Source organism: Eleutherodactylus coqui, chromosome 7 (assembly GCF_035609145.1).
Source record: "Eleutherodactylus coqui strain aEleCoq1 chromosome 7, aEleCoq1.hap1, whole genome shotgun sequence".
NCBI lineage: Eukaryota > Metazoa > Chordata > Amphibia > Anura > Eleutherodactylidae > Eleutherodactylus > Eleutherodactylus coqui.
Window position 1 is genome coordinate 50,996,162 of NC_089843.1, and position 27,348 is coordinate 51,023,509.

General features: G+C 41.2%; 1 protein-coding gene across 1 annotated transcript in view; it reads left to right on the forward strand.

The window, feature by feature from the left end:
• The first annotated feature begins 3,559 nt into the window (after positions 1-3,559).
• FGFRL1 (fibroblast growth factor receptor like 1) overlaps positions 3,560-27,348 on the forward strand; it is a 160,791-nt gene continuing 137,002 nt past the window's right edge. Inside the window, exons 1-2 of the mRNA XM_066572999.1 lie at positions 3,560-3,734; positions 11,791-11,882. Of these exons, the coding sequence (XP_066429096.1) occupies positions 11,822-11,882 (61 nt within the window). The 5' untranslated portion in view covers positions 3,560-3,734; positions 11,791-11,821. The remainder of the gene's footprint in view (positions 3,735-11,790; positions 11,883-27,348) is intronic.

Here is a 27,348-nt window from a genome sequence, read left to right on the forward strand (position 1 = left end):
ACACCAATTTTAGTGGTTTTGGTGAACTTCCAATTCAGTTTTACCTAATTGGGACTGAACTGAAATTTTAGCCAAAGTTCGGTGAACTGGCTGAACTGAACTTTTCAAAAGTTTGCTCAACACTAATTAGTACACCCGAAAATTGTGCACAGTCACATATGGCAAATTCTCTGCCTAATTCAAAAATATATACTAGCAGATTGATCACTCCATATTGGTTGCATTCGCTAAATCATTATTATTCTGAATGAAACCATTAGCTTTGCTACATTTGCGCTGCGGTCTCTTTAATTGAAAAAAAAATGTCTTTCTCTTCGACTCAATGAGAATGTAGCTGTTATATTTGTACAGAGACAATCAGGTACTGCCTCCCTAACGTGCAGCACGATACAATCACAACAGTGTATCGCTCCATGAAGGCGTGAAGATTTCTTGTCCAGTAGAGGCGCTGATAATGATTTCCTAAGACGACTGTATGATGTTTGCAGTGCAGAGAAATTATTAGATGCATCTGGCTGGTGTCACAGGAACATAATGTGGTCACAGCTAACCGTCTGACCCCCTGCGGTTCTACTAAACCCAAAATCAACATAAACCCTGCGGTGATCTAAGTTTAGTTCAGCAGAATCACAAAAAGGAGGCTTTGGGTTAGAGGACTTAATATGTTAAAATGAATGGAGGGTGTGTATACTTATGCAAAAGACTGACAGTCAAAAAAATCATGTGTAAAAAAAATTCTTAGCAATCCTAATAATGCAAAAACAAGACTGAGGTGGGGAGAAGGCGCCTAAACACAGCCTGGATCCGTATCCTGTCTTTTGTCCATGCTCGGCGTTTTGTTAGTTTGTGTGCAGTGTTTTATGTATGTGCATTGTAGTGTGTCTCCCTCATACATGTCCCATCTTGTGCACATCCTTGTGCTGGAGACGTTTTATACAGATGCAGCAGAGCTCAATTGCAATCTAGGGCTGCATAATAGAGAGTAATTCACACAATTCTGTCTCCAGTGCCTAAAATGTGACCTCTATCTATCTATCTCATATCTATCTATCTCTCATATCAATCTATCTATCAATCTATTTCATATCTCTCTCTCATATCAATCTATCTCTCTCATATCTATCTCTATCTATCTAATATCTATGTATGTATCTATCTATGTCATATATATCTCATATCTATCTCATATCTATCTAGCCATCTATCTATCTATATCATATCTATCCATTTAATATCTATCTATCTAATATCTAGCCATATATATCATATCTATCCATTTAATATCTATTTTATATCTAATCGTCTAATACCTAGCTATCTCATATCTGTATCTCATATCTATCCATCTATTTATCTGTCTCTTATCTATCTATACCATATCTATCTAAGCATATATGTATCTATCTATGTCATAGAATGGTAGAGTTGGAAGTAACCTCCAGGGTCATCGGGTCCAGCCCCCTGCTCAGTGCAGGATTCACTAAATCATCCCAGATATTTGTCCAGCCTCTGTTTGAACACTTCCATTGAAGGAGAACTCACCACCTCCCGTGGTAACCTGTTCCACTCATTGATCACCCTCACTATCAAAAAGTTTTTTTCTAATATCTAATTTGTGTCTCCTCCCTTTCAGTTTCATCCCATTGCTTCTAGTCTTTCCTTGTACAAATGAGATTATGGCTGATCCCTCTGCAGTGTGACAACCCTTCAGATATTTGTAGACCGCTATTAAGTCTCCTCTCAGCCTTCTTCTTTGCAAGCAAAACATTCCCAGATCCTTTAACTGTTCCTCATAGGACATGATTTGCAGACCGCTCACCATCTGGGTAACTCTTCTCTGAACTTGCTCCAGTTTGTCGATGTCTTTCTTAAAGTGGGGTGCCCAGAACTGGGCACAGTATTCCAGATGAGGTCTGACTAAGGAAGAGTAGAGGGGGGATAATTACCTCATCCATCTCATATCTACTATCTCAAATTTATCATCTCATATCAATCTATCTATCTGATATCTATCCATCTAATACCTATCTCAGATCTATATTTCATATCTATCTGTCTATCTATCTCTCACATCTATCCATCTATGTATGTATGTATCTATCTGTCTCATATCTATCTTATATCTATTTATCTATCTCATATCTATCCATCTAATATCTATGTATCTATCTATGTCATATCTATGTTATATCTATATATCTATCTCATATTTATCCAGCTCATATCTATCTGATATCTATCCATCTAATACCTAGCAATCTCATATCTATCTGTCTGATATTTATCTATCTCATATCTATCTATCTCTCATATCTATCTATCTATCTCATAATTATCCCCTATCTATCTATTTATCTACGTAACTATCTATCTAGCTCATATCTATATATCTAATATCTATCTATGTATGTACTGTATGTATCAAAGTCATATTTATCTCATATGTATCTAACTTATATCTGTCAATCTCAGATCTATCTATCTCATATCTATCTAGTCTGTTTACATTTTCAACATTTGCATTTGAATAAGTAAGCCCTCATTCACTGACCGCATGGGCTGAAAACCTACACAGTCCTAAGGGTAAGTTCAGACGGTGGATTCTGATGTGGATTTTGGTGTGGAATCCACACAAAAATCTGCTTTCAATTGAATGCGATATAACCAATTTCACAACACAGATTTTTCTGCTGCTGACTTTATATCTGTGTTGTGGAAACAGAATCCGCATTGAAAATGCCGCACACTGATTCTGCCCATTGACAAGGGTTAAATCTGCATGTGGATCCTCGGCAGAACTACGCAGCCTAACTGCAGATTTTTCCACGGTTATACAGAAGGAATCCATGCAAAGAAATCTGCCTTCACACGGGAAAGAATATTCCGCTGTCAAAATCTGCAGGTTTTCGATGAGGAATTGATGCGCGATTATGCTGTTTTCAGTTCCATATCGAAATACTCTCATTAGTCATGGTGGAATATTAGCGCCCTAATGCTTTTAACAGCACGGGGTTTGTAACAACTGGAGCTGATCCTTCGCTGCCATCAGCACCGGTATCAGTCTGGGGGATTTGTCGAGACTAGATACAATTATAGCAAACCCCCAGATGGAGAAGGTCTGTACAGATTTGCAGCTTCTGTATGTAAAGATGGTTTGCATACACTGACAGCATGCAGAGATCTTGAAAATGCTGAGGAATTGAAACACATTAGAAAGTTGATTTTGCTGCATTCCTGTGTAACATCACAGATCACTCTGCTATTATAATCCCCCCTCAGCTCTGCTACATCCCATAGCTCCCTATTATATCCCCTCTTGCTCCCCCAGTGTTCCCCCTTAGCCGGGCTCCTCGGTGTGTCCGTGGTTGCTCTTCCCCGGGGATCGCTATTACCTTGCGCTCACACAACAGCGTAACAGCTGCAGCGCGCTGAGAGTTAACATTCCGGACGCCGCTATTGGCTAAGAAGGAGAGCAGCGTTCGCTGATTGGATGAAAGTTTTGTAGTGGGAGGAGCTTGTGTTCTTGCTCTGCGGTCCCTGCAATCACAAAGCCTGCGGGGAGCGCACAGCACGGCGGCACCGAGCGGGGATCCCGGGGCTCTCGTGTCCCAGCGCCCGGGGCCAGCACAGGGGAGGAGAGGACGGGAGCCGGGAGCACCTACCGCCAACGGGATCTATAGTATATGTGGATGCTACCAGGAGAGGAGCCCGTACACTGCACAGAGTGCCCGGAGGTGGGTGATCAGCGGCGGCATCCATCTACACCATCACCTCATTATCACCATGTGCTCCCCATCACTGATGGGCACCTACACAGCACCCCAGCTTACTATATCACTGCAGTACTCACCCTCCGAGCTGCATATACCGTAGATAAGCCCATAACCTATAGTTTACTATATAACACTGCTCCAAACACCACAGGAGAATCCATAACCTATAGATTACTATATAACACTGCTCCATACATCACAGGAGAACCTATAACCTATAGATTACTATATAACACTGCTCCATACATCATAGGAGAACCTATAGATTACTATATAACACTGCTCCAAACACCACAGGAGAATCCATAACCTATAGATTACTATATAACACTGCTCCAAACACCACAGGAGAATCCATAACCTATAGATTACTATATAACACTGCTCCAAACACCACAGGAGAATCCATAACCTATAGATTACTATATAACACTGCTCCATACTCCACAGGAGAACCCATTAACCTATAGATTACTATATAACACTGCTCCATACATCACAGGAGAACCCATAACCTATAGATTACTATATAACACTGCTCCACACATCATAGGAGAACCTATAGATTACTATATAATACTGCTCCATACACCCCAGGAGAACCCAAAACCTATAGATTACTATATAATACTGCTCCATACACCCCAGGAGAACCCAAAACCTATAGATTACTATATAATACTGCTCCATACACCCCAGGAGAACCCCAAACCTATAGATTACTATATAACTGCTGCTAGTATCCACACTGCCCCATATTCCATAGCCCATAACCCATATGATTTTATAGAACCCATAGAATTCCCCATAAGAACAACAACTAAAACATACAGTACCGTATAAATCTTATTATATCCCATAAAATAATCACTGACCCATAGATTGTCCTATAGCAAACACAACTTACCCATACAGTACCCCATACATCATAGAACATCTCATAAGAATAACTAGCAACCTCTTAATTTTCATATAATATACCATAACCCATAAAATGCTCTAGAACCCATAGAATGTCACATAAGAATTGCAACTACCCCATATAATGCAATGTAAATCTTATAATATCCCATAAGAATAATCACTGACCCATAGATTGTCCTGCAGCAGACACTCAGTGCCCCATACATCATAAAATATCTCACAAGAATAACCATGAAGCCTTAAAATGTCATATAATCCATGTAATTCCCCATAAGAATAAATACAAACCCATACAATACCATATAACTCCTATATCTCCCCCAAAATATTTACTAACCCATACACTGCCATATAATCCATAGAATATCCATATATAATACTCACATAATATACCATAAAAACAATAACTGACCCATACAGTGCCATACAAATCTTACAATATTCTATAAGAATGACAACTGACCCATAGATTGCCCTATAGCAGATACAGCTATCCCATACAGTGTCCTATATGGCACAAATATCTCCCAAGAATAACTAGTAATCTATAAAATGTCATATTATATACCATAACCCATAAAACGTTCTAGAACCTATAGAATGTCCCATAAGAACAACAACTAACCCATATTGTGCCATATAAATCTTATAATGTCACATAAGAATAATCACTAATCCATGTAGTGACATATAACCCATATAAAAACCTGTAATATTAACCACTGACTCATAGATTGTCCTATAGCAGACACAACTTACCCAGTTCCCTATAGAATATCTCATAAGAATAACTATTAATCCATAAAATGTCATGTAATATCCCATAAGAATCAATGCTAACCCATGCAATACCATATATATCATATAATAGCCCCTAAATAACTACTTACCATAAACCAGCATATAACCCATAGAATATCACCTAAGAACAGCAACTAACCACGGTGCAATATAATATACCGTAAGAGGAACAACTGTCCCATACAGGGCCATATAAATCTTATAACAATAATCACTAAGCTATGTAGTGCCACAGAATAACCCATAAGAATAACCACTGACCCATAGGTGGTCCTAAAGCAGACACAACCATATACCATAGAATATCTCATGAGAATAGAAATCAACCCATACAATATCACATAATCCATATAATATCCCATCCGAATAAAAAGCTAATCAATACAATGCCATATAAATCATATAATATCCCACAAAATGACCACTAATCCACGCACTGCCATATAACCAATAGAACATCCTATAAGAACAGCAGCTAACCACCGTGCCAAGTATAATACCCATAAGAACAATAGCTAACTTATACCATGCCATAGAATTCACAATATCCCATAAGAATAATCACTAACCCATCGAATGTCTTATACCCCATGGAATATCCCAAAAGAGTAACCTCTAACAGGTATGGTGGGCTATACCTATAGAATATCTCTTGAACAACCATTGGAGCAGCAGCTAACCCATATGTTACCCTATACCCATAGCATGCCCCATAAAAATAACTACTAACCCACGCAGTGCCCTATCACTCATTAAGAGCCGCAACTAACCCATACAATGCTCAGAACCTATTTTAACATCCCATAAGAACAGCAAGTAACCCATAGGACTGTATGTCCCATTATGGATAACCACAAACCCATATAGTTCTCTACAGGAATAGCTAGAAATCTACAAATATTGTGTAAGAACTGCTTCTAATCTATCAACTTCCCTTGGAGAACCTCGTCCGACTGATAGAGCAGCACCTGACACAGCTGGCAGCCCGTAGAGTCCCGGACAAGAAGGCCAGATAACCTAGACCAAAGATCACTGTCACTAACCTATAGGATACATTATAAAAGAAGGGATGTACCCCTACGCTGCCCTGTAACCCATAGAATGCCCCTGAAGAATGCTAAATCCTAAAGTGCAGAAAGCCCTGCAAGAAAATCACCGAGAGCCCACTTATAGTAACCTATAGGATACCTTATAATTAGAATTACTAGGCCATACATTACCCTATAGGAATAACCATAAGCCCTACAGCAGCACCGACGTCTTGTAGGGATTCTGTAGTAATATCTTATGGGACCTGCAGAGACACCTCATGGTGCTAAATGTAGCAATGTGCATATCCTATTATATACAAGTAAATATCTGCAACAGTGTATACAACCCATAATAGATACAATGTCCTGTACACACCATAATAAATACAGTGTCCTATATAAACAGCCCATAATAGATACAGTGCCATATACAAACAGCCCATAATAGATGCAGTGTCCTGTACACACCATAATAAATGCAATGTCCTATATAAACAGCCCATAATAGATACAATGTCCTGAACACACCATAATAAATGCAATGTCCTATATAAACAGCCCATAATAGATACAATGTCCTGTACACACCATAATAAATACAGTGTCCTATATAAACAGCCCATAATAGATACAGTGCCCTATACAAACAACCCATAATAGATACAGTGCCCTATACAAACAACCCATAATAGATATCATGCCCTAAACAAAAAGAACTTATAGATACTGTACCTTATACACACATCCCATAGTGGATACAGTGCCATATACAAGCAGCCAATTATAGATACAAAGCCCTATACAAACAGCCCATAATAGATACGATGTCCTATATAAACAGCCCATAATAGATTCAGTGCCCTATACAAACAGCCAACAAAAGATACCTTGCCCTATACAAAGAGCCCTTATAGATACAGTGCCCTATACACACATCCCATAGTGGATACAGTGCCATATACAAGCAGCCAATTATAGATACGAAGCCCTATACAAACAGCCCATAATAGATACAGTGTCCTATACAAACAGCCAACAAATGATACCTTGCCCTATACAAAGAGCCCTTAATAGATGCAGCCCCTATACACACATCCCATATTAGATACAGTCCCCTATACAAACAGCCTACCTTATATACAGTGCCATATACACACAACCATTAACCTATAGAGTACCATAAAAGAGCAGCCTATAACCCATAATCTATATAGTGCCCTATAAGAGCAGCCTGTACCTTATAGTACTACCTGTATGTGCAGCCTGTAGTTCTCCAAGAACAGCAAGCACCTATACATTTCCTATATACCATAAGCCACACAGCGCCCTACTGTACAGGGAATGTATACTGCACACATGGCCTATGGAAGACACTAAGCCCCCCTTTCTGGCGACCAGTAATTAGATAATTATGTCAGATTACTCTGTGGATATTATGATACGGTGTCTGAGTGCCTCACGAGGTACACTATGCTGTATAGGGGGTGACCGCTATTCGCTGATCTTTCCAACACTTTTGCGCCATTGAATGTTTCATGAAAACGTCATGTGATGACCTCCGCGTCAATTTACAGCCCGTACGACCTTCATAATGTCCCAGGCACGTGTAAAGACCAAATAGTATCATTTCCTGGGTACTATTTCTGTTCGTAGCAAAATTCCTCTAATCCGGAATTTTATAATCCAGAAACTCCGATTTACCATTTAATAATCTGTAATTTCGCTGGACTGAGCAGAGAGAACCATTTAGGAGTCTCCCCTGATTAATATGCCTGTGACGGTAACCCATTTTAGAGGTCTCTTCTATGACTGTCCAGTAATCCAGAATATTCAATAATCCAGCAGCAATCAGCTCTCATTGATGCCAGATGAATAGACTTTTACAGCGTGCATAAAGAGAAAGACATTTGTGTAATCTGGCGGTTAGTACCGGATTATCAGAAGTGCCGGATTATTGGAATTCAGGACCAACCTATATAATCCCCACCACTGTCTGTCTACAGGCGGGCTCATTCACGTGGGCGTATTTTCGGTTCGTTAATATCTCTTACACACGTACTACGGACGTGTGCGTATTTTACGCTTATGAAAAAAATTGCAGCAGGTGCGGTTTTAGTCCGTAAAACGCATCAAAATCGCGCATGTAGATCAATGGAAGTGTAAAAAAATGCAGTGAATTTGCATGTTCGGAAATGGGCGCACCAAAAGACGCTTACAAAACGTGTTCCATTGATTTGTAATGTGAACATACCCTTACGTTTTTCGCGCATGTTGCCGGGAGACAGAATGTTTTTTTTTTTTACGTTTTTACGTAAAACATAGTCGATATGTACGCAACACGTACGTAAAAAAAAGTCTGCGCATGAAAAATGCAAATAGCCCCGTGTGAATGAGCCCTTGTACGGCCCGTGGATGAATGAACGTATTTAAAGGGCCGCACGTTGCTTTCTCCGGACCTCTCTGGATTTCTTAAAATAGCTTCTTCTTGGGTGAAAAATGTGCTTTTATTTACTTTAAACCGCTCAGAATTTCATGTTCTGACCAAGAACCGCGTCGGACGCCGTACACAAGTGTCCTGTGTTCATCCGGAGCGGCAGGCTGCCCCCTCCCCTGGTCCGCTGAATGCAGCTTTTCATGGTCAATGTGACTGCACTATATAATAAGCGGAGACGTATGGAGCACGTGGCGCTATTGTTACAGCCCAGTTTGGACCAGAGGATTAACCCCTTAAGTATTAAGTTGTTTTTTTTTCTGTCTCACAAGGGGTTAAAAGCCCCTTCCCCCATCCTCCACTTTTTTTTTGCTAAATTTGTCATCCAGATTTGAGGTGTAATTATTTAACTTGTTGGAATCAATACGAGGATTGTTGTGTGTCCCCGGGGTGGGAAGCGTTTACAAGCGCCAGGAATTCTGACACTGTTTAGAGAGTGAGAGTTGAGCAGTGTACTTGGCTGCAATTAATGTGCACCTCTGGGCTGTTTGTGCAGCGCGTTTGTAAATCGTGACGCCCTTTGACACACGCGTCGTACGATTAATTGGAAGCGACGTCGCGTTGTCACATACACATGTGGGGATGAACTGCAGGGGATTCGCAGTCCTATGTATAGGCAAGATGGCATGGGAACTGATATATTTTTTAGTTGTTTAGATTGTAAGCTCTTGTGGTGAGAGCTCTGTCATTAACAAGCAGAGTGATGAAAATAAAGACATGATTGCATTATAGATAATATTTGTCCCAAAAGCAAGAAAGGCCAAATTATATTATTAAGCTTGTCACTGTTTGGACCCAGTTAAAACATTATAGATAATATAATGCAGAATATTCTCAATGACCAAGTGGATGTTTATCTATCTAATATCTATCTATCTATCTATCTATCTATCTCATATCTTTCTATCTATCTATCTATATATCTATCTATCTATCTCCTATCTAACTATCTATCTATCTCCTATCTATCTATCTATCTATCTATCTATCTATCTATCTATCTATCTATCTATCTATCTATCTATCTATCTATCTATCTATCTATCTATCTATCTATCCATCCATCTATCTATCTATCTCTTCTCTAGCTATCATTTATCTAGCTGTCTATCTATCTACGGTATCTATCTATCTATCTATCTATCTATCTATCTATCTATCTACCTATCTATCTCATATCTATATATTATCTATCTATCTACGGTATTTATCTATCTATCTATCTATCTATCTATCTATCTATCTATCTATCTCATATCTATCTATCTATCTATCTATCTATCTATCTATCTATCTATCTATCTATCTCCTATCTATCTATCTCCTATCTATCTATCTCATATCTATATATCATCTATCTATCTATCTATCTATCATCTATTTCATATCTATCTATCTATCTATCTATCTATCTATCTATCTATCTATCTATCTATCTATCTCATATCTATCTATCTATCTATCTATCTATCTATCTATCTATCTATCATCTATTTCATATCTGTCTATCTATCTATCGCATATCTATCTATCTCATATCTATCTATCTATCTATCTATCTATCTATCTATCTATCTCTATCTACAGTATCTATCTATCTATCTATCTATCTATCTATCTATCTATCTATCTCTTCTCTATCTATCATTTATCTAGCTGTCTATTCATCTCTCTATCTACGGTATCTATCTATCTATCATTTATCTATCTATACATCATCTATCTCTATCTACGGTATTTATCTATCATCTATCTCATATCTATCTATCTATCTCTATCTACGGTATCTATCATCTATCTCATATCTGTCTATCTCATATCTATCTATCTATCTATCTATCTATCTATCTATCTATCTCTTCTATCTATCATTTATCTAGCTGTCTATCTATCTCTCTATCTATGGTACTTATCTGTCATCTATCTCATATCTATCTATCTATCTATCTATCTATCTATCTATCTTAAAATCTCTCTATCTACGGTATTTATCATCTATCTATCTTTCTATCATTTATCTATCTATCTATCTATCTATCTATCTACAGTATCTATCTTTCATCTGTCTCATATCAATCTATGTATCTATCTATCTATCTATCTATCTATCTATCTATCTATCTATCTATCTATCTATCTATCTATCTATTTCTATCTATCTATCTATCTCATATCTATATATTATCTATCTATCTATCTATCTATCTATCTATCTATCTATCTATCTATCTATCTATCTACGGTATCTATCTGTCATCTATGTCATATCTATCTATCATCTATGTCATATCTATCCATCATCTATCTATCTATCTATCTATCTATCTATCTATCTATCTATCTATCTATCTATCTATCTCATATCTATCTATCTATCTATCTATCTATCTATCTATCTATCTATCTATCTATCTATCTATCTATCTATCTATCTCATATCTATCTATCTATCTCTATCTACAGTATCTATCTATCTATCTATCTATCTATCTATCTATCTATCTATCTATCTATCTATCTATCTCATATCTATCTATCTATCTATCTATCTCTATCTACAGTATCTATCTATCTATCTATCTATCTATCTATCCATCATCTATCTGTCCGTATTTTTTAAATTTGAATTAAAATTAAATTATGTAGATGGTAAACTGAACATTATTTGTTCCTGTATATAGAAATTTATTATTTCAGGTTTATTTATACTCCACGCTGGATACTGTTAATTTTGGTAGTTTAATTTGTATTTCTTTTTGTTGTATTTTAGGTATTTGAAAGGCTTTAACCAGCGCACCATCATGGAATTTCAGTTTGCTTTCCTTATTGTTGGACTAATTGCCTTTTGCGACTCTGCGAGAGGTAAGACTCATTATTGAAAATACGCTGGGCCTTATGTATGAAAACTGGGAGTACTAGGAGGAGCTATCCATGGTGACCAATCAGATTCCAGCTTTCATTCTTCCAATAAAAGTCGTGATCTAATTGGTTGCTGTAGGCAACATCGGTATATTAGTCTGTCAAGTCCACCAATGATCTCTGAGTAAAGACAGACGTGGAGTGTCACCGGCTGCTATGGGCCACAGGCCAACCTCCGAGGCAGTTTTCATACACGAGATGCACTGTTTTTGGTGATTTCTTTTAAAGATGTTTGCAAGACTCTCTTTTTGTGATTCAGCGGTTGAGCTGTGTTTTTTTTGCTGCGTTGGGACGGTAAATGGGGTCACTTATGGCATGTGTGGTGTTTGCGTAATATCTCATGACCTTATACGTAGATCAGTCATGCATTGTGATATTGTCTTGATAGCGGTGATTCTTGTTTTTAGCATTCTGGGTATAGACAGGAATATTCCCATTCACTGACAACTAACAGAGATGTTGAAAACTATGAGCATTTCAAAATTAAAGGAATTGCCCAACAGTTAAAAAAAAACAAAAATCAACCAGTGGCAGGAAATATTAAAAAAGAGACACCCATTATTCACCTGTAAAAAGTTGAACCCCACCCTGCACCATCGCTGATTCTCCGTTGGTCCCCTCCTGTCTTCTTTCCTGAAGGAATGACATGTACATCCATGGGATCATTGCAGCCAATCACTAGTCTCAACCGTCATGTGCTCAACATGCAGCATCACTGCATGATTGACTGCAGCGGTCAGATGAATCTACAGCGGGTCGTCGTTGAAGGAAAATAAAGCAGGACCACCAGAGTATTGGCGATGGAACAGTGGGGGATGTATCGGGTGAGTAAGGCCGTATTCTGGAGTTTGGGAGCTTGGACAACCCCTTTAATTTATTGAAAACTAGAAAACCCCTTTAAAGGTTCCCTCCATTGATGACTGTTGCCACAAGAGTGTCAGCAGAAGAGCGGACAGTCAATGGCCCAAGCAACCATATGAAACCATATGCAGGTGTAGCACTGTTGCCCTGGCCGTCAAATCATCCACTATCCAGGTTGCAGCTGCACCTCTTGTTGGAGACATGGCGGTAATATCACTAAGGTACCCTTTAATCAGGGGTGTCCAACCTTTTGACATCTCTTTGCCACATTGGAAGATGAAGAGTTGCTTTGGGCCGCGATATCCGCGGAGATGCAGCTCGGCTATTGGGTGATTTGGTTGCTTAAGTAAGCAAGCGTGCCAAACTCGCAAAGCTTTGGCGTCGTATGGTTGTCTATCTAGGCCAATGACTTCCTGCTGTCCTTCTTTGACTCTTAGTTCACTCGTATATGATATTTGTGTATTATGCGAGCATGCTTGTACGCGTGTAATACGCAGTAAACGGCAAATACGCAAATGCGTATTTTATGCACCCACAGACTATAATGGTGTGTATTACATTGGTAACACGTGCCCGAATAGGACATGCTTTGTTTTTTTTTTCACGTGTGAAACACGTGCGTATGAAAAACGCTGGTCTGAATGGCGCCATGTAAATCAATGGTTGTTTAGCGCTACGTATTAAAAAAAATGCAAAAAATATGTGAGTAGAACACAGCCTAAATACGCTCTTGTGAGTGAGCCCTACAGTCATCACTAGAGGGAACCTTGAGGGTGTGCTCACACGTTGCAGAAACGTTGCAGGCTCCTGCAAACGAGTGGAAGCGCAGAAACACTCGCGATAGCGCAACTGGAGGCCATTAACATCGGCACGGGACACGACCACACATTGATTTAAAAGGCTGTGCAGCTTAATTAGTTATTGATTTCCTTGCAAAATTGCACAGTTCTATGCGCAATTTCCCAGGGATCGGGTGCACATTTGCGCACCTCCATAGACTCCTATGGTGCCTTTGGGGTGCACAAAAATAGAGCATGTCGCTAGCGTGAGAGTGCATGTTTAAGAACAATGGGTTCTATGAGCAATGCGCACACCAGCGTACCCGTGTGAGTAAACCCTAAAACGCACATGTGACCGAACCCATCGAAATCACGTACCATTCATTTCATCGTCTCGTTTGCTAATGGTTCGGTTTAAATATCGATTGTTCAGTCGTTCTCATTCACTAATGATGCTTTTAGTTATAACGATAATCGTTCGATTTAAAGGCGAGCCAACGACTGAACGACAAACGAATTGTTCATTCTCTGCAGGCATCAAAATAATCGTTGGCTCATTCAATTATCGTTGGGGTTAGCGAATGAATACACTCGTTCATACGAGGAGTCGTTTGGTGTAAACGCACCCTAAGGGCCCGTTCACATGGGCGTCAGAAGTCCTGAACCTCATTAGCGTTAAAATCGCCCATTCACACGATCGGGAGCGGCACTTTGCCGAAAAAATGCGCTGCTGTTTGGAATTCCCTCGGTTGGTGGAAATCCTCCTTATGACTTCTAATGTCTTAAATAGAGCCTCTGTTTTCTCTTCCGTGCGTTGGACGCGGCTAAACTCCCTCTCCCTCCATTTTTTCCAGCTCCCATAGGAGTCTATGGACACTCCTGTGATTTTCAGTCAAAAGATAGATCAAGACCTATGTTTTGGCGCAGCGGGAAATTTCAGTCGCTGATGTCCTATCTTTTTAGGTGCAAATTTTTTTTTTTTTGCGCGGCTTAAAAAGTTCTATTAGTTGCGATTTTTTTTTGCACGTGTAACTTAGGTGCACAAGATCGTCCATGTGAATGAGCCCTAATGGACGTATCAGAAGAAGCTTTCATCCACTTTTTGTTTTCCTGGGTAAAGCAAACAAGCCCTCCTGTCACCCCTGAGGCGTGAGGCCCCCTGCGGGGCGACACCATCATGGGACAATGGCAGCTGCCTGAGAGATCACTTGGTTATCTTGGAGGAAGCCCCACACTAAATGCTTTATGACCCTTAAGAAATTGTCCCCCAGGGAATAGATAGGTGGTGTCATGGCGGCTCCCGTATAATACGTTTTTGCATTCTGTGGTTGTATATGGGACATTGTCCTCAGGGATTGTGGACATAGTTATGTGTCGCACGGCTGCAGCTTCTCCCTGTCAGGAAAACACCCTAAAAATGGTGGCTAGAAAATATTCTGTGTGAATAATATTGGGCCTCATTTGCCAAGAACTGTGAAATGCTGCAAAATGCTGTGAAACGCTGTGTGTGAATCCGGCCTAACAGTAAAGTGGGCCTTGTTGCCCATAGCAACCAATCCGAGCTGCTCCTTCATCTCTGCTGTGGTTGGTTGCTATGGGCAACAACATCCGTCATGCTGTTTATATACATGAGGCAGCAGGGAATTCTGGGAGATAGTGCGCCAGTGCCGCCGTCTGACTGAAATCTTCTTGTCGCGGTTATTTACACGAGCAGATCTGATTTGGGCCGTGAAAAACAAACTGATTTTCATGCCTGCGCATCCATATGCGTTCTGCGTGTCCGTTTTTTACGTCAGTGTGTGATCTCTTTTAGCAATGAACAGTGAAAAACGGAGAGCGCACGGATGTCCGCCATTTTTTTTCACGCACTCATTTCGTCCCCAAAAATTTGCGCAGAATAGGACACGCTGCGATTTCTTTGCAATCTGTGTAAAAGAATGCCGGTCTGTACATCCCTACTGACTATAAGGGCGCTCTCACACACACTGGAATATTACGCATAACGCCGCAGAATATTCTGCCGTATGGAAAAAGTCTGCACGATAATCTGCGCGTCTAACTTGCGGACATAGATTTGAAAATGACTTCATTCTGTCAGCAGTTCCCCATCAATGCGTGCGTGCCGACAGAAATATTCTGCAGGGTCTTGCGGAATCTTCCGGTGTGTAAAAGTGTCCTAACACTTCTGTGTGCCGTCCGTGTGCAAATACGGAACGCACGCGATACGTGAAAATGGCTCGCGGGTCTGGGTGCTAACGGTCCTTGTAGACGCGTGGATTTATCGTTTGAGCGAGCGAGTAGCATCACCGCTGGCTCGTTAGCCTGTGCAGCCTGTTAGATCGATGGCTCGTTTACACGAGAATCATTCACGTTCGCTGTATAAGCGACGGAGACGGACTGAACGAGCGCTTTTTAAACAAACCATAAGCGAACAAGTCAACAATATTTTTTATGTTTGCGTGAAATGAACGCTGCGCGAAAAGTCAACAATTATCGATCGTTGGCTCGCGTTCATTTTTACTCGTTTGAACGATAATCGTTCCATCAAAATATTTGTGCGCATCAATTTAAATGGCTTCATTCACGTTTCCCGATTTTATGCCCGCAAAAACATAGGACATGCTCTACTTTCCTTCACATTTGCGCACCAAAGGTCCCCATAGAAGTCTCTTGAGAGTGCGCAAATGTGCGTTCAATACCCAAGGAGCTGCGTGAAACACTGCGCAATTCTGAGAAAAAAATAACACATCTGGTGATCATTAGGCTAAACAGTTCTTTAAATCGCGTTGTGTACATCTGCTGAGCGCAAATTAACAAAATCGCGTCGTGTACGTCGGGCGAGTCCTTTATGCACAAAAAGTACAGAAAAATACGCTGCAATACCCTCGCAAAAAAGCCTTGTACATAGCGCAGATACGTCGCACTGAGGTCTACGCCAAATGCGTACGCCCGTGTGAAGGAGCCCTGAGACTCCCTGAGAAGTGCTACATTAGCGGTGAAAATTCTGTCGCTCCTCCGCCTCGCCAGCATGCGCTCCTCTGCCTTGTATTTTCAGCTTAGTCCACATCTGCGTTGCGAATTCCGTTTTTTTATGTCCTGTCAAAATGTGAGGGCTTCGTCATCCGACGGACACCAGCGATGCCTGACAGAAGCCATTGATTTATAATTGCGTTCATCGGGTTTCGGCTATTATTTTATTGGAAAAATTGCGCCATTTTTCCCCACCTAACATGACGGATCGTGTAACGCAGTGCGAACGCCGCCTTTTTTGGGATACTTTACTTCTGCTTGATGATCTGGAATATCTGCTAATCCGGATCGCAGATTAGTTTTATTAATGTATATTGATTTGTAGCTTTCTAAAAAAAAACAAATTGGCGTGGTTACGGAAAATCGTGGTAAAATGCTTTAATCCGGCATATTTTAGATGATCAGAATATAGAATATGGCGTGAACATTCCATGACTGCTGTCCTTTCTGTCCGCTCAGTTTGGATTATTTTGAAGCTGTATGCCGGATTATCGAAGTGTCCGGATTACGGGTTGTCGGATGAGGCGACTTTGACGCCATTTAATACATTTCTAGTTAACGGATTATATCCTCCTGTCCGGCTTCGCCTCCGCGCCCCCCGCCGTCCCCTCTTTTGGCTTCCTCACAACCTGTACTTGATCTTTTAATGGTGCGGTTCACTTAGCGAAGCGGAAAAAGTGTGAAACTGCACAGATCGCTGCGAGAACAAAGCCAAAGTCTGGGGTGGGGGGGGGGGGTAGAAAAACGCGCCGCACATCTGGCGTAATTTTCATGTTATGTGTTAGTGCTACAAATTTCTACATAATTTGTAATTCATTTCCTGATCTGCGAGTTCTCAATGAAGGCGTTATGTCGGCCATGCTGGAATCCGCAGGAAACCGTGTTGTTTTAAGCTCGTCCACGTCTATACGCTTTATGTAACAGGTGTCGGTAGCCCTGGGCGCAGCAGCTGCTGGGTACACTACATCTCCCGTAGCTCCGTGCAGCGGGTACACGTCTCCTGATGCAGCCAGCCAGGGCTTTTTGCATTACAACAGTGACATAGTTGTGCTAAGACCCCATCACGGGAGCGTGGAGGTACCTGGTACAGTAGTAATGTGACTTTGGCGCAGGATGTCGCTCACAAAGGAGCTTTTGTTGGGCCGGGGTAACCTAGAATTTATTCTGTGAGCTCCTGGTTATTTTTGAAGCCGGGGGAAATATTTTGCTGGCTTGTCTCTCGACACCAGGTTTACTGTATAAAGAGTCGCCGCAGCAGCTGTGGGCTTGTAATACAAGGTATACACTGTGTGCCTTCTATAGAAAAAAAAATATACAGATGTAGCAGAGCTGAGTGTGTTATTGAGGAAGACAGATTCTTTTATTTTAAACAGATGTAGCAGAGATGAATTTGTCACTGAGAAAGTAAGATGACTGTTTTTAAACTACACAGTAGATGAGCTGAGTGCGCAATTTATTTTACGTCTGCATCGTGACAAGCAAAGATAATATCTGTCGTACTAGGGAAAACGTCACTTTTAACGAATTTGCGCTGCATATTTGCACAATGAGTGTTGCATATTTCTGCGCAAATGTGCGTGTTTTACTGTCATTTTTGCGCGCTAGTTATACACATTTTAGCGTGCAAAAAAACACGCAAGCATGCTCCATTAAGGTAATTAGTTCAATATGTGCTATTTTCGTGCGCAAATGCGCAGGCATCAATAGCTTATGTTTTTGCGTAAACTAAATGGACACGCCAAACACGCCTATGTGAACTAGCCCATTGAAACTAGTGGGTTCTATTCACTTTGTATTGCGTGTAAATACGCCCGCGTGGCATAGGCCTAAGGGCTCCTTCAGACAGATGTGTTTGCACACAATTTTGCGCACGTAAAATCTGTGCACGCTAAACACAGAAAATAGAGCCCATTCATTTCAGTGGCTTTGCTTTACCGTGCCTGGTACAGATGTAGCAGAGCTGAGTTTGTCATTAAAAAAACGAGATTTTTTTTAAGTAACTCGGCAGTGCTGCTCTCTGTGTGCACCATGGGGACTCGCTGAGGAAAGAGCGTACGGCTCCTTTACCTATAGCCCTGTGGAAAACCATATAGTAGCGCCAAGATGGAGGAACCTACATCTATTACTGTGTGCGTCCTGCAGCCTCAGTCATAAAAACCCAAAAAACTAAAACTGGTCCATAATACATATGTAGCAGAGCTGAATTTGTGTTTGAGGAAGAGAAATGATGCTATAAAGGATAATAATACAGATGTAGCAGAGCTGAATGTGTCATTGCTATTTCCTTTCTGCACCATGATGGTACAGTTACAAGTCGGCTTAAACTGCGAATAGAACCCATTGAAGCCAACGCACACGCAAAAAATTAGGACTTGCTCTATCTTTCTTCGTATTGCGCAGCAAAAGCCCCCATACAAGTTATTGGGAGGTTTGCAAGTACACGCGCAACTGCGCAATTTCATGAACAACAGAACACATCTGGACCTCATTTGGCTTAATAGCCTTTTAAATCAGAGTAGGGGTGATTTGCGTGCGCATGCAAACAGGTCCTATGGTAATATGTGCAAAAATCTACCTTCTTCATGGTGCGAATACGTTGCGCTCAGGCAAGTGTACTTTTGCCTGAGCGCAACGTGCGTCTTAATAAGTAAGGTCGTGTGAATAAGCCCCAAGAAGCAGAAAATTCTGCACCAAAATCCGCACGTATGTTTTTATGTGCGTCTTGCAAAAATATTCCGCACGTGTGAAAGGTTGCTCAAACTCCCATCATTTTCACCAACTGAGCCGCCATCTAACACACTCGGCTCTGCTACATCTGAATTTGTAGCAAAACAAAAATATTGAAATGAGAAAAAAATCTAAAGCTGTATGAAAATCTAAAACTTGTGATATTTCTTACATTTATGACTGTTGATGTTTTAATAGCATTTTATTAATATTTAACGGTTTTCGAAAAAGTACAAAAAAAGATCAAAAGTAATAAAAAGGGTTCGAAATTTTTTTAAAAATTCAAAACTATTAAAAACTTTTTTTCTACCACTACTCCAGCTATAGCCCTAGAAGTAAAGTTGGCCTAGAACCCAGCGATCCGTCCGTTGTCCAGCACTACCATGGTCGCCCCGCAACGCTGTACATGAAAACTATATTTAGAATGTTCCAGAAATAACTGTATTTGGGCTAATAGGGTCGTCAGATGTTTTCTATCATTAACGTTTTAAAGTCTTTGCTCTTGGATTTGTAAAGTATAGACTCGGGCGGCCATAATTACAGGCGGCTGACCCCAGGCGGTGTGGAGTGCGGTGGGAGAGCTGCTATTTTGTTGTGCTCTGTTTATTCTGGATCCAGGCGTTCTGCGGGTGATTCGACCTTTTGCTTCAATAAGAGAAACATTATTATTTTTGTTACATTTTTTCTTTTTTATTTATTTATTTTTTTATATTATTCTTTGATATGTAACTTGTATTTGTAGAAAAAGGATCAGTTTAACCATTTATTGTCCTGGAGATCAGGATGATCGGTGAATTCTAGACACTTACTATGGATCTATATGTTACTGTATGTCCCATTCACTATTAGGGGCCTTTCACACGGGACGGAATCTTCTGCAACGGCGCCCCCGACTTCCACACTAAAACCCGCAGTGATTTTGATATGGAATTGTCGGCAGGATTCTGTTATTTTCAATTCTGCGCCAAAATCTGCATGTTAGCGGTACGGATTTTGGAGCTGAATATTCCACAGGAGGGCGTATACTGCAGCGCTGTTGGCGAATATTCCGTCCTGTGTGAAAGGTCCCTAACGGACACATGTGCACCTGCCTCACTCCTGGGAATGGGAGCAAGGCACCCCCTGTTCTCGACATTCGTGGACATCCCAATGGTCACTGCCCCCCTTAGGCTCAGGCTTTTATTAATATGCTATAAATGTCTATAATGGAAAAGCCCCTTTAAGATGATGATCAGCTGATCCGCCTGTTAAGACCCTCAGCCGACAGCTGATTTTGCTACTGACTATACGTTTTCCCTGCAGCGGCCACTAGAGGTGATGTACAGTATTACACAGGACTATTCTAATGAATGGCGGTCCATTTAATACATGGATCTCCCACCTGCTTGTTAAATAGATCCTTGAGGTGTTTATGGAAAGGGTTCCCAGAGGACAAGCACCCTAATTCACATTTACAGGGACGTATGCAATTTTGGTGCTTGTGTGTGCATATTTTTTTACATGTGTGTTGCATCCGTATTTACCGTGTTTTTCACGCACACAGAAAAATACAACAAGGCCCAACTGAGGTCATTATTTTTTTACCCCCTGTCTCCTGGCAACATGTGTAAAATCGTAGTGAACACGCGTGCAACTCCATGTTTGCTGCGGTTTTACGCAATCCCATATACCTGAACGGGCAATGTCAGTGTGTGATAGGGACCAAAATAGGACATGCTGCAACCAGTCAGTGTGCGAAAAAAAACGCTCATCTGAATACCCCAGTGCAAATGAATGGGGTTTCTGCTGTCCAAATCATGTCCTTAAAAATGCGGACGTAATGCGAACAGAAAATGCGCACGTGTGAATGTTAACAGCGTGGAATCTGATTCAGATCTTTCCATGCAGATGAGGCTGGCTTGACACGGGCGTATGTGCAAATGCACATGTATTTGCACTTTGAGCAAGGTAGATTTGCGTGTGTATCGTCGCATTTTTATGTATTTTTTATGAACGCAGGGCATGGTTATTTGCGTGCCGCAGACAAACACCCGATGATTTAAATAGCTATTTAGCCTAATGAGCTCCAGATGTGCGCAGCGTATTACACATTTGCGCACCTCCCACAGACTCCTATGGGGACCTTTGGTGCACAAATGCACACAAAAATAGAGCAGTTCCCATTTTTTGGAGCACGCAAAATCATTGGGTTCTGTTCTCTGCGTATTGTGCGTGCACATTTTCCACATGCAAAGCGCCCTAAAACTGCGGGTTAAACCTATGGCTAAGCTGTGGATTTCTGCCACATATTTTGCTGCGCGTTTGGTGCTTGTGAACAGGCAAAAGTCGCTTTCGAAATTTCCAACAAGATCTGTATGTCACTTCTTTTGTTATGGAGCGCTGATTTCAAGTCCGCGGCAGAAAAGTCTGCGTTGTGGACACAGTGATGAGGGTTCAAATTCAAATTAATGGTCGGCTGGTGTGGCACTGATTTTGGTGCCGAATCGGCGCCAAAATCTGCCTTGTGAACATACTCCAATAGGGCGTATAGAAATGAGTTGCCAACTTGATATAGTTCAAGTTTGATGACCTTTAAAAAATACTTGCTCCATGGCATAAAAAGTAAAGTAGCCGTTACTCACCCCTCCATTGTGCCTCTAGTCCATCGCCGCTGACCCGGTCCCCTCTGCTGAAACAGGAAGCAATGAGGTCATGGTTATCGCTCACATGACCGCAGCAACCAATCACTGGCCTTAGTGATCACATGCCGTTTATGCAGATCAATTGGCTGTAGCGGTCATGTGATTGATGAACATGACGTCATCACTTCCTGTTTCCGCGGGGATTGAAGCAGAGTGGACTGGATGGCGGTGGTAGATCGGAGACACAGTGGGGGTTGGAGTAATGGCATTTTAATTTATTTTTATGCCTTTCTAAAAAGGTCTGAAAACCCTTTTAATTGTTGCACTGTTGCTTTAGATGTGAACGGAGAACATGTTTCCAATCCAACTGTGCCGTGGAGCTTGCACTCTACACATATGTATCGGATGTGTTGTGGCAGGAGATGAGCCATAATTACAGCTTTCTTAGTGGGTGGTGTAAAACCATCATCATTGTTCTAAAGTGGAGTTTCCGGTGTATCTGGTAAGTAGCGTAATTAACCCTTATTGGGTACTGGCGAATCACATGGTGAGGGGACTGGGATTGGCTGCGGCCAGGGATTCAGGTGCAGGATGCAGATTTTGTCCATGTGTGCACGGGCCGCAGAGCTGGTGACATCGGATACATATAAGACGTTCTATTCTGGAGCCTCCATAATCTGTTAGAACCTGGCTTCTACCATTCATTTCAGCAGCCGCCCAAGACCCTGGGGTCACCCTGTGCTTATCCAGTTCTGTAATTAGTGTCAGACAAGTGATAAGATAAAAGCCAGATTTTTTGCTCCAAGATTAGAAACTGGAAGTTCCTTTCCTTTTTAGTGAGGGACAACCTTTATCTGACCAATTTTGGACCTATTTTTGAACCCATTTTCAGGTTAAAAACTTTTGAAAAATCGATACCTACATACAGCATCAGCCCTAGGTTAGATGGTGCCTTTAGCAGAATTTTTTTTAGCACTATACTATCATAAGAAAAATAACTATATATGTAATGTGTATATATATATACTGTATATATATATATATACATATATAGTTATTTTTACTGGTGCAGAAAGCAGCAAGATAGCTTACCCACGGCTCAGTTAATAAATACTATACCGTAACCAAGCTGTACATAAGTACAGCACCAGAACCAGGCATATATAGAGCACCTGAACAAAACTCAGAACATAAATAATGTACCTGAACCAAGCTGATGACATAGATACAGCCCCAGAACCAAGCTCAGAACAAAGATACAATACTAGAGCCAAGCTCATAACCTAAGTATAGTAGCAGAACTAAGAGATTATATATAGTGGGGATGCTGATGGGCTGACTGTGGCAGCTTGATTCTTTAATGAGAAGAAGACAGAGCCAGGAGGAGGATGATTCATGTAGCTCCACAAGATGCTGCTGGACTGAGGAAGATTGTCTGGCCAGGCAGACTTAAGGGGGGTACCGCCTACAAGCTGGTGGCTGGCTCCCTATTCGACTGCAGAAGTTGCATGTAGCTACTGCTGGCCATGTCTGAATATATTCGGCAACTTAACTTTCTCTGCCCTTTTAGATATTTTGATTGACAAGTGTCCCGTAGTCAGGATCTATGGAATGGCCATATTATACATAATTGAGACATTTCATAAGATGGCATCAGTTGGGGTGAACTGGGTCCTCCAACAGGATGGGGACACAGCCCTTCTGAACTCAGTGTCCGTTGAGCCTTAGCTGTATTTCTTGGATATGTTGACGGGAGCTCCACTGAGGTCATTGGAGATGTAATGTTATCTTGTGACATTTCTCAATGATAGTCTAAAAGTGGAGGTACTCTTGAAGACGTGTCTGGCAGCCACTTGTGTACTTCCGCCTCCATAAATTAATGCACTAGGCAGCCATGTTATCGAGTCAGCCAAGGTTCATGAAGATGCAGCCTATCAATATTTTAGACAAGGGCCAGACGAATCTCTGGTGCCAAGTAGCTGATGCGCCTAAAAGGAGTTTTTGGATTGTTTTGGAAGTTCTTATTACCTGGTCCCTGAGAAGGCGAAACTAATTCTTGGAGAAGTCTACTTTACTCCTTAAGCATACATTTATTTGTCCACCCATCTTTGAGTCCTTTCTTGTTTCGACGAGGCTGCGATATACACAAGGTAAGAACTTCTGAAAGAAAAGAAAATTCTTCCTCCGTCGAACCCCCTCCTAATCTCCATCATGAAATAATGCAGCTACGTTTTATACATCCATATTTCATTACGCTTTAAGATGCCGGTTGTAAGTAGGCCTTCAAACCTGTCGAAAGAAATAAAAACACCGTCTGGGTTTCTTAATTTGGAAAAGTCTGCCATCTTTCCCCTAGTGTTTATTAAGAGTGGATTTCAAAAGAGATGTTTAGTTTTCCAGAGACAAGAAAAACCTGTGACCACATTATATGGAGGCCGTAAAGGGATTTGTAAGTGAGGAACACGGTGCTGCAGATAAATACAGACCTTAATTAGCCAGTAATTTGGGGGCGAGACGTTGCGTATGAGGCCTTTACTAAATGGGGCATTTAAAATAATAATAGAATATTCATTATTATTTCTGGACATACAGTTGGGAAATCTGTCAGACATTTCGCTCTACGAACGAATTAGCAGAAATCCCTTACTGTAATTAAAAAAATATATTCTTCCAAGTTTTAAGATGACAGATTGTGTGTTCACAATGTCAGGTGGTGCCTACATTGTTTGTAAGGCTTCAGTTTTTTGTAGGTTGGGGTTAAGATCTTTTATTTTACCAGTACCAATTTGCTTAAAGGGGTATGCTAGGATTTTACTATTGATACATCATCAATACTTGTTTGGGATCCCCATTAATAACTTGATCCACCGGCCCCGATTGTCAGTGTAACAGAGCTGGACATCATCATAGGTGGTCAGGGCCGAAACTGTAATAGAAAGGCTTCACTGCCACTGAAATCAGTGAGAACGATGCCTCCTACTTCACTTACGGCATCGCTCCCAATGTTTTCAAAGGGAGTGAAGCCCTCTATGATGTTTCCGTCTCTGACTCCGATGATGACATCCAGCCCTGTCATGCTGAAAGTGGGACCGACGATCAGCTAATCGCTGGGGATGCTAAGCATTGTGCCCCCAGCAATCAACTTTTCTTAGGTCATCAATAGTATTTGACTGGAAAACCCCTTTAAGACAGTAATGGCCAAACTCAAGATCCTAATGTCCCCCAATTGTTACACATTTTCCACACTACCAGGAAGCTGGACCGTCACGCTAATAGTCACCTCTCTAAAACAGCTGAAATGCTGATTGGTGATGAAAGACACAAACTCTTGGTAGATCTTGAAGACCACGTTTAGGCACCACTGGCCGAAGACAACTCCTGACCATGTAGCTATCTCTGTTATATTATAAGAGGCCATAGTACAGCTTGTGTAATTTATGAAGATCAACCTTTTTAATGCTTAGACCTTTCGAAGAAGTTATTTTTCCACCAAGAAAGAAAATTCCACCACTCACTCACTGCTGTGATATATTTATCGGAGGATCAGATAAGTGGCTCTACCTTCTCCTGGCCTCTAATTGGTATGCCGTTATCAGAGGCTTTCTGTCAATTATCCAGAGTTTGCAGGTTAATGTCGAACTGTCTGCTATGCTGCTATCCAAAAAATATCACCTCCGTGACATCAACTGTACTCCCGCCTGCTCAAACAAAATCCTGACTGCATCACTTGTGACATCAAGTAACCTCAACACATGTTCTTCATCAAGTGAAAATCAACTACTGCCACTTTAAACGGTTCACTTCATCCGATGCCGGTGGATAACTTGATTTGGCTTAAGTCGTATGGCAGGAGTTGCCTTTTGGCATATATGGTGTGCCAGTCCCCTATCGTGTTTCCAAGTCCCCCTCCTTTCGAACCCCAGCTTTAAGTTTGACCAGGAGTGTGACTCTCTCTGGAGCGAGATCAGACTTGGCATACAAAAAGTTAATAAATGCCGTCTGACATTGTGTTCATTCATTTTTTTCCTAGTTTAGTTTTTTTTCCTTCACTTTTCCGAGTCCAGTCAGCGTCAGCTGTACGGTGTTGCCCTGATTACACAGTCGTCCCATTGTATCCCAACAGAAACATATTATTCCTTCGTGCCGTGAAGAACCTAGAATTTTCATTTCATCAAAGACTCTTCAATTATCAGAAGGAAATCTGGCCGCTTTTCGTAGCCTACGTCTTCCATCCAGTGTGTCAACTTTTTGGTTTCTTTTTATGCCTTCGGTTTTTTTTTCGTCCAAAAAATTGTAAATTAAGAACAGAAACTTTTTTTTTTTTTTTACGAAAAGGTTTATTCTGTTTTCTGTTCCTGCAGACATTTTTTTTTCCTCTGCGTAACTCAAGAAGTCAAAGTGGTTTTCGTCTTGGCAGCCGGCTAAGTTATTTTCCCCCCCTTTCTAGCACTCCCCTCCCCGACCCTTCCTTCTTCCCATCTGGTAAATTTACTCCACAAGCGTTTGATGGAATTTGAGGTGTCGCTTCACCAAAGAGCACACTGCACAAAGTGCTGAACCCCCCTCTTCCCTTAAACTGCAATGACTTCTGGTGTTGGTTTTACGTCTCGGAGTTGATACTTGAGAATGAAAATCTACTGTTTGTAGAATAGTTTCCCGTTACCCACAAATATGACTCCACTCGTATATTCTGGACGTTCTTTATGATGCCAGTAAAATTGCGAAGGGAATTTTGGCAAGTGTTGTGTCCTTACATGCTGAATCTATTTTTACTGTTTTTCTTCTTTTCTCCCCACGATCAGGTAACAATGTCCGTTTTCTGTCCTCTGAAAATAGTAGTTGGATTGTATGGAGCAGACAATGCTTTCCCTGCAGTATTTGTGTGTTGTGTATAGTAGTAAAGGGGTCCTCCGAGCTTTCATAAATAGCTATGAGTTTGATGAGGTCCTGGCTACATGTGATAAAGGCATAAAATACAACCATTAAAGGGGTTGTCCCGCGCCGAAACGTTTTTTTTTTGCATAGGCCCCCCGTTCAGCGCCGGACAAACCCAAGGGATGTGTTGAAATTAAAAAAAAAATTTACTTACCTGAATCCCCTCTCTGCAACTTCTTCCTTCTTTTCCTCCAAGATGGCCGCCGGGATCTTCACCCACGATGCACCGCGGGTCTTCTCCCATGGTGCACCGTGGGCTCTGTGCGGTCCATTGTCGATTCCAGCCTCCTGATTGGCTGGAATCGGCACATGTGACGGGGCGGAGCTACGCGATGCCGCGTAGAAGGGGGCGGAGCCAGAACGCCGCTCGTGCCCGGACCGACCAGAAGGGAGAAGACCCTTCTGCGCAAGCATGTCTAATCGGGCGATTAGACGCTGAAATTAGACGGCACCATG